At 39.6% G+C, this 9,287-nt stretch overlaps 1 protein-coding gene across 1 annotated transcript in view; it reads left to right on the top strand.

Annotated features, from left to right (window-relative positions):
- Nucleotides 1-5,050: 5,050 nt before the first annotated feature.
- The window catches only part of brwd1 (bromodomain and WD repeat domain containing 1), a 41,682-nt gene continuing 37,445 nt past the window's right edge, over nucleotides 5,051-9,287 (top strand). The window contains exons 1-7 of the mRNA XM_022664018.2: nucleotides 5,051-5,251; nucleotides 5,379-5,437; nucleotides 5,571-5,600; nucleotides 5,752-5,811; nucleotides 6,727-6,877; nucleotides 6,962-7,060; nucleotides 9,020-9,180. Of these exons, the coding sequence (XP_022519739.2) occupies nucleotides 5,215-5,251; nucleotides 5,379-5,437; nucleotides 5,571-5,600; nucleotides 5,752-5,811; nucleotides 6,727-6,877; nucleotides 6,962-7,060; nucleotides 9,020-9,180 (597 nt within the window). The 5' untranslated portion in view covers nucleotides 5,051-5,214. The remainder of the gene's footprint in view (nucleotides 5,252-5,378; nucleotides 5,438-5,570; nucleotides 5,601-5,751; nucleotides 5,812-6,726; nucleotides 6,878-6,961; nucleotides 7,061-9,019; nucleotides 9,181-9,287) is intronic.

Raw genomic sequence — 9,287 nt, 5'->3', positions numbered from 1 at the left:
AACTACTGTCAGCCATACAAAATTGGGAGAGGAGAAGCAGGAGAGGGATATCATTATTATTATTATTATTATTATTATTATTATTGACAAAATAGCTTTGTATACATATGATATTTTAATTTCTGAAACCACAGCATTTGATATATTGTACTCTATCGTTATACAGTGAGTCCAAGAAGTATTTGATCCCTTGCTGATTTTCTGTTTGCCCACTAATAAAGACACTATCCTTCTGCACTTTTAATGGTAGATATATTCTAACATGGAGAGACAGAATATCAAGACAAAAATCCAGAATATAATTTTAAAGAATATATTTTAATTAATTTGTATTTCAATGAGGAAAATAAGTATTTGATCCCTCTTGCCAAACACACTCAATACTTAGTGGCAAAGCCTTTTTTTGCAAGCACAGCGGTGAGACGTTTGTTGTAGTTAACCACAAGTTTAGCACACACACCAGGGGGAATTTTGGCCCACTCTTCTTTGCAGATCCTCTCTAAATCATGAAGGTTGGTGGGCTGTCGCTTGGCAACTCTGACCTTCAGCTCCCTCCATAGATTTTCGATCGGATTGAGGTCTGGCGACTGGCTGGGCCACTCCATGACCTTAATGTGATTTTTCTTGAGCCAATCCTTTGTTGCCTTTGCTGTATGTTTAGGGTCGTTATCATGTTGGAAGACCCAACCACGGCCCATTTTCAGATCCCTGGCAGAGGGGAGGAGGTTGTCCCTCAGGATTGTGCGGTACATGGCTCCATCCATCTTCCCAGTGATGCGGTGAAGTAGCCCTGTACCCTTGGCAGAGAAACACCCCCAAAACATTATGCTTCCACCTCCATGCTTGACGGTGGGCACAGTGTTCTTGGGGTCATAGGCAGCATTTTTCTTCCTCCACACATGGCGGGTGGAGTTGAGGCCAAAAAGTTCAATTTTGGTCTCGTCTGACCACAAAACCTTCTCCCAATAACTTGGTTCATCTTTCAAATGATCATTGGCATACTTGAGGCGCGCCTCCACATGTGCTCTCTTCAGCAGGGGTACCTTTCGGGCACTGCAGGATGTGAATCCATTGTTGCGCAAAGTGTTGCCAATTGTTTCCTTGCAAACTGTGGTCCCAGCTGCCTTCAGGTCATTTGCTAACTCCTGCCGAGTGGTTGCAGGACGATTTCTGACCGTTCTCAGCATCATTGCCACCCCACGAGGCGAAATCTTCTTTGGAGCACCGGGCCGAGGTCTGTTGATTGTCATGTTATACTCTTTAAACTTTCTGATAATTGCACCAATAGTTGTTACTTTCACATCCAACACCTTACTAATCTTTTTGTAGCCCATTCCAGCTTTGTGAAGGTCAACAATTCTGACTCTGAGGTCCTGTGACAGCTCTTTGGTTTTACCCATGTTGGAGACTTGAAATCTGTGTGATCTGTCTGATTCTGTGGACAGGTGTTTTTCACACAAGTGATTAGTGAGAACAGGTGGCTTCAGGTCAGGTAACAAGTTGATTGGGAGTGTCTAACTGGTCTGTAAAAGCCAGAACTGCTAATGAATACTAAGGGATCAAATACTTATTTCACTCCATGAAATACAAATCAATTAATATATATTCCTTAGATTTATTTTCTGGATTTTCTTTTTAATATTCTGTCTCTCCATGTAAGAATACATCTACCATTAAAAGTATAGAATGATCATGTCTTTATTAGTGGGCCAACGAAGAAAATCAGCAAGGGATCAAATACTTCTTGGACTCACTGTACACTATCCAGCATACCATTATTACCACCTGCTTGTTTCTGCTTCTATTGTTCTTTTTTTTTAGCTCCAATTAGCATCTAGGACACTTTAGTTGCATAATGGTTTACTGGTGTATAATATACAATAGGTATAAAACACTGTTCACTCTATTAGACACTTCTACCAACAGCTGCTTTACATTGTGAGTGAAAAGTCAGAGACAGAATCTTTAAATCTGTTGCTGCACAGTTTGTTGCAAATCTGCAAATTCTTCATCAGTGCCCATGGGATGCTGCCTACTTGATGCTGAATACAGGACGCTGCCCACATGATGCTGGTTGATGGAGCATTTCCTGTCCAGTAGTGACAATGAGGTGTTTAAATTCTCCAGAGGCACTACTTTGTCGGATCCACTCATACCAACACAGCTCTTAACACCACTATGTCAGTGTCACTGTAGTGTTGTGAATAACCAACAAGCCACTCTGTGGTGGTCCTAAATTGTATGCTATACAGTGCAGCTGTGTCATTCTCATCTGTAATATTTTCAGCACCCTGTTGACAGTGAAGATGCAGAATTACTTCTAATATCATTATTATATATTAGCTATGCCTATGACACAAATAGCCTCCCCCCTGCTGAGTGGTGATAAGTAGTGATGGGTCTAATGACCCTGAAACCTCGACACATGCGCCGAGCTGTCAAGGCGAAACCCCGTGTCGGTGCGCGTATCAAGTTAAGGAAAACCACGTGACCGATACACTTCCTGTATCGTTTGGTAGCGATGGGTCTGACGACACTGGAACCTCAGCGCATGCACCGAGCAAACAAGGCGATCCCCTGTGTCAGACCGCGTATCCTTTTAAGGAAAACCACGTGACCGATGCATTTCCTCGCGCAGTTTCTTGCAATGACTTTCTTAGTCCAGCAGATGTCGCCATTAAGTGATACAGCAACACAGTTTCAACACAGTGTCGATACAGTTTGGGAAATGTGCCATACACCCAATGAGGTTTCATCTGCCCATCACTAGTGATAAGAAGCACTGTCTATCTGTAATATGAAGTATAGAGCATTACAGTACAGAGAACAGGTGTGATCTAACAATCAAACACTTTAATAATCAGATGCACCCTTTGACCAGCCTCTATCAGTGCAAAGCCATGATTGATAATGTGCTCTTTATTTCATATGGAACATAACCAAAAACTGTATATCGTAAGTTTTAACTTTATATAATAAGTAAATAATGATTCCTATGATAGCTAATCAATAATTCTGGAGATATTTACCAGTCTAAAATAAATTTATAAAATCTACACACTCTGGCAACTAGTTTAACAAATTTAAATGTAAGGATTAATGCAGTGAAATAATGGCTTACTCTGCTGGTGAGTGGGACAGATTAATGTATAATGTATTGTGATATACAGGACAGAGGCAATTGATCTTTTGGAAACAGCAAATCGTTGTATGCAATTATTTGCTTATTGTATAAAATCAAGGAGAAATGGCACACGTGATGAAAAAGAAGAGCAAGAGTTCCCTCTGTTACACAGAATGAGTTACCAGCCTCATAAACCACAAGTTAGCAGCATGCCATATAAGAAAAACAATAAAATCATACACTTTTAAGTTCACATGATTCCTTATGTATTACTTTGTTTACAATGTTAAACCAAAAATGAATGAGAAAGTGTTTCCAAACTTTTGGCTGGTACTGTATATATAGCCTATTTTTTGTGATATCTGTGCATTACACTACAGCATGTGTAGTGCTGTAGCCAAGGCTACGTGGTGGAACTACTCACAAGATATGCGTAAATTTAGCGCAACATCGGCGTTATATGCGTATTTCACGTGGCACACAGTGCTTCTTGAACAAAAAATTAGGGGGGTTGGCGTACAAGAGCACATGTGGGCGGGGTTGGATGTGGGCGGAGTTGGGTGTCCAACTCCGCCTTCCTACAGGCTGCAGCGAGACGTACTTGAATAATTTTAAACTCTTTTCAGCCAATGCTCTTGAAAGGCTAGAAGAGACTTAGTCCAAAGTAATTCACTGCAGATCCGAGCTCCTGAGCTTGTCGGAGCTCTGTTTTTTTTACACCGTAAAGCGTTTTGAACTGCTCTTATTAATTATCTTTAAAAGCATTATATAGCTATTACACCGAGATCTACTTTTCTTTCCTTCTATTATTTTCTGTTGTGAAATGCGCTAAAACATTAAAACTGTGTACATAAGCATGATATTTTATTTATTTCCAAGAAAAAGAACAGAAAAGCTGGTCTGCTATAACAAAACGATGTTCTAAAGCTATTGTGTTATGTGTGATTTATCTGAAAATTCGTCTGAAAGTGTACTTTTCTGTGTCTGAAGAACAGACTTTTGAATAATGCACAATCTAATCCCATAATTCCATTTTTTCATTTAGTTCTTCACAGTATATCTGTAACATGCCAGTATGTTTTGTGAATACTTTTTTATCTCAATTTAATAACACTCATGTGATGAGACCCGCCATTGTTCACGTGGGCTGCAGGTGGATACTGTCTGACTTGATTTCTTCGCTCCTCCACCCCAAATCAAAGCACGCGAAGTTTCATAGTGTTTTTGGGATTGAAAACATTACTAGAATTAGAAGGATCAGGTACTTCTGATCCAGGACGCAAAAATCCATCCCAGGATTTTGTTCGAACTCTCTGTGCGGCTCTGCTGCAGCTCAGCTACACTGAACCGTGCACGAAGATAGATCCCGGGATGGATTTTTACTTTCTGGATCAGGATTACGGACCTCCAGTTAGGCTACTGTGAGCAGAGAGAGAGAGATACTTTATTGATCCCGAAGGAAATTTAGCAGAAATTTAAACTACGTTAACCTTAAAAAAATGTGTTGGGATTGTTGGATCTGTCAATGACTATTTGTAATTTAGAATTCCTCTTTATAGAAGAGATGCATTCAAGTATTATACTGAATATTAAATATATAATTTTACTAGTGGGTGGGGCTGAGTGCATAACAAAATTAATGTCACGTCTCTAACCCGCATTAATTAAAAGAAAATGCATTATTGCACATAGCTTTTGTATTATTTTCATTGAAAGTAAAAAAGCAACGAATGATACCTTAAGCTGTGACGTCATTGATAAGCTATTCGATCTTGTGGTAAAATAAAAGCTTTATATTTTGCTTTTTTTAAACATTTGACATTGGTGTAACATACGCAAACTCACATAAGAGAGGGGTTTCAATGTGAAGGTGTATGCTCTTTGTTTAGGAGAGAGTTTTATCCCAACCCCCTGTTTCCTCTGCTCTGGCGGAAGTTCCTCTGTAAGCTGAGGCCTCTTATTTCCAATGGCGACCGAAAACTGGCTAAGCAGAGAGCGGAGTCGAAGCCACATTTCATAATAAATACACGACAAACTAGAGCTGTAGTTGGTTTCAGGACAGGCGTTTGAATCGAGCCGCGGCCGAAACGATGGACAGGAGCGGGAGTGTTTCAAGCCTGGAGTCAGGTGAGGAGGCATAAAAGACAGCGCTAGAGAGATGTAGCAATAGCAGCTAACGTTTCTGATACTACTGTGTAACTTAGCGCCTTCAAAAAACACTTTATTTCACTCCTTCATCTTCTCTCCTCCCCAGAGCTCTATTTCCTCATTTCTCGCTTTTTGACAACTGGTCCTTGTCGAAGAGCGGCAGAGGTAAGTAAGTGTGTGTGTGTGTGTGTGTGTGTGTGTGTGTGTGTGTGTGTGTGTTGCTCCTTATGTGCCTATTGGCCTTAAGCTGATATTGTGTTTTTATGCGAGCTGATTAAACTTTTGTTGTGTGTTGTAGGTTCTCGTGAGGGAGCTGGAGGAACACCAGGTGTGTGTGTGTGTGTGTGGATTGAGACACAGAGAGCCGATGGATTTACTCTGCTAATTTAGCCATTGCTCATAATAGCTCAGTTTCAGACAGTATTGAAAACATGTCTGTAAGCCTGTTCTTGTTTCTAACGGGCTGTTCTGTTCTGCAGCTCCTGCCGCGGAGGCTGGATTGGGAAGGAAACGAACACCCAAGATCATATGAAGATTTAGTAAGTGTCACCGTTTTGCGTTGAAAAGTCTGTTAATCGTGTAATTGTATTAACAGGAAAACCTACGAGCTGCATGATTAAGCTATAATCTGTGCATGCGCTATAGAAACAGGAGAGAATCTGTCTAAATATAATATACTTTGTTATTGTAACCCCGAACCGAATGCAGGACAGGTTAGTGCAATCATCTGTTTGGCATTTTGCATGTTTTTCAGTTTTTGTTTGCTTTGTAATATTGGTCCATCCTACCATGCGTAAGGAGTGTTTTGTCAAGAATAATGGATGTCTGTAGTTTTCTGAAGGGAAATCAAACTCACACCTACTGCTTTTTGTTTAGTTATTGTTTACTCTAATTTGACCAGCTCTTGCAAATGCTGAGATGTTATCAAGATAACTTGGTAAGGTATGTTCAGGGTATTGTCAGTAAATCTGGGCATCTAATCAGCATGAAAAATATTGGTAAAGTAACAGTCAGTTGCTTTTTGCCAATTCTTCTATAGTTAGCAACCTTGCTGAAGCATTACCTGTCCAGAGAAATTGCCAGCCTGTCTGTTTCCAAGGCTGCAACACACTGTTTGTGTGCTTTTGTCTGTACCTGGTTTACCTGAGTGTGGGAATGGGACTGGGGGAATGGTGGTGGATAGATTCGGAGGCCGCAACCCACACCAGCACCAGTAATAAGAGCAGTTAGAGTTCATGTAAACTTTTATGTAATCAGTACTGGAGAGTGAACAGCTAGTCTGAGGCAGGTAAATAAACTGTATAATGGGCAGCTGATCTGTGGTGGGTGATTGGGAAGGCACGTACCACAGTTTTAATTAGAAAATGTCAAGAGCTGACAGTGCTTAAGCTTTGAATGTTTTTGATTATGCATCCTGATTATGTCATGACACATCTTTAATTATTGTGATCAAGATTGCTGCCAACAGGCATATTGCGCCAGACCATTTGCTTCAGATATGCAAGCAGATCGGCCCAATTCTGGACAAGGACATGCCATCTGGTGTCCCAGGAGCTCGTTCTCTTTTGGGGGTGGGAAGACACTCCCTACTTGGTAAAGCTAAGGGTGAGTCACATCTTTTCAAAGCTTTTTATTCTTTCTGTGCAGCTATTCAGTTCTAACTTATTGTGTGCTTGTCTGGTGGCTAAGATTGCAGTACTAGGGTATGGAAAGGCTCATCCTTCGCTGCACTTCACAGAGGGAGACCTCCAGAGAGACCTGTATGCTGCACAGATGCCCCTAATTTGGGTAGGTTCTTTTATTTGTATTAGCATGTGGAAAGTCTTTTAGCTATAGGCGAAACTTGAAAGAATTATAGTGACCAAGGCCATCTCTTTTACAAATTATAATGTGCCTAATATAGGACAATTGTTTGTCTGTGGTTTTATTTTAGCATCAGTTGTAACAGATTATTAACTCAAACTTAAACTAAAGTTGTTGTTGCTGTTTAAATCACAATAATTTTTCACATCTTGTCACCTTACAACCCCAGATTTATATAGATTGAGTGATAAAGTGATAAACCAACACAAAGTAGCAATTAATTGTGAAGTAGATCTTTCAAAAAATTTAATCAAATAAAACCTAAAAAGTGTGACGTGCAAATGTATTAATGTATCATGTATTCAGTTTATCCCTAAATAAAATCCAGTACAATCAATTGCCTTCAGAAGTCACTTTATTAGTTAAAAGAGAACACTAGTGAACAGCATCATGAAGACCAAGGAACTCACAAGACAGGTCAGAAATAAAGTTTTGGAGAAGTTAGGTTATAAAAACATATCCCACGCTTTAAGCAGCCCAAGGAGCACTGTTAAATTAGTCATGCAAAAATATAAAAAGTATTCTACACCTACAAACCCAGCAAGACATGGCCATCCACCTGCTTAAGGAGAGCACTAATCAGAGAAGCAGCCAAGACGCCCATGATCACCCTGGAGGAGCTGCAGAAATCCATGTAAGGGGACACGGCAAACGTGTAAGAAGGTGCTGTGGTCAGATGAGACAGCAGAAAAATAACGCTGCACATTGCCCTGAACTGTGAAACATGGTGGTGGCAGCCCTGTGGCAAGATAATAAAAAATTGCTGCTCACAAGCTGGTAGAGACAAACCCCAAATGACTTACAGCTGTAATTGCAATAAAAGTTGACCCTATTAAGTATTTATATAGAGGGGCTAAATACTTTTGCATGACCCACTTTTCAGATTTTTGAAAAAGAAAATGCTGGTATGCTGGGCAGTGGTGAGCAACTGAGCATTGTAGGGTGGTAATACATTACAATTAAAAGGACATGTTATTCTGCATCGTTAGTTGAACTGAAAATTAGTTGTAATATTTCAAGCTATGTTCAGGATTGCAAATATTTCTTGAAACCTGTTAACGAGAGCGCCAACTAGCCCGAAAAGGGTGCACAAATTTTGATCATTCTGCCATATGTCATGCCACGTTAAAAATGTATTTTTAATCTCTCTATAGAATGCATCAGACATGATGTGTTTTCTACCTGTTTGCACCTCTGTTAAGTTTTCAGCCACAAGAATCAGTATAAACTCATACTGTCCGATTATCTCAGAGCTAGAATTGTAGAGGCATTGCTCTCTCACCTTTAAAACGTATAGCAACGGTTAGGTAGTGTGTTGAAAGTATCATTAGGGCATTAATTTGGCAATGTTAATTAGAGCAACTTACTCACATGACTGAGTTTACGGGGCCTGGTATTAGCATATTAAGCAATGAAACAGTTTTTCTACTGAAGGTAGCTATATTAAATTTTATTTATACTAATGTCTCACTCTCACACACACACACACACACACAAACATACACAGCTGCTGCTCCTTTTCTAAAGCTGTGTTTAAGTTTTAATCAGCACATTAAAGTATGCTCGTTTGAAAAGCATAGAATCTGCCCTGAGATAATATAATACAGTAATATTGGGTTTAATCAGACTCACATTATTTATCTTAAAATTACAGAGAAATACTAGCATTGTAACGTGATTGTTTTTATTTTTTATTTACATGTAAATATCTATTATTAAATGAATTCTTAAAAAATGCAAGTGCGATTAATTGTGATAATAACAGAAGATTGTTTTAATTAATCTGGTTAATTTATGTTAGTTTAACACCACTAATATATATTATTTCAAGTAAAAGCTTTATTCTGTGTCTGTGCGTCTGTCTGTGTGTGTGTGTGTGTGTAGTGGAAGTGTGTCGAGGCAGGGAACTGACCGGTGCTCAGCGGTTCAGCTTTGTTCACCCAGTTAGCAACTATCAACACATGAAAATGCACAGAAGAATTCTGGGACACCTTTCTGCTGTTTACTGCATCGCCTTTGATCGGACAGGATCCAGGATTTTTACAGTAGGTTATTGTAAGATTGTCTGACCGATGTAAATATTGAAAAGCTAAATCGATCAAGAATGGGCAGAAATGTAACATTCCTTACAAACATTGTAATGAGGTTTGTT

This window comes from Astyanax mexicanus, chromosome 4 (assembly GCF_023375975.1).
Source record: "Astyanax mexicanus isolate ESR-SI-001 chromosome 4, AstMex3_surface, whole genome shotgun sequence".
Classification (NCBI taxonomy): Eukaryota; Metazoa; Chordata; class Actinopteri; order Characiformes; family Acestrorhamphidae; genus Astyanax; species Astyanax mexicanus.
Note: the sequence above shows the minus strand (reverse complement) of the source record. Positions and strands in the feature narration are given on the sequence as shown.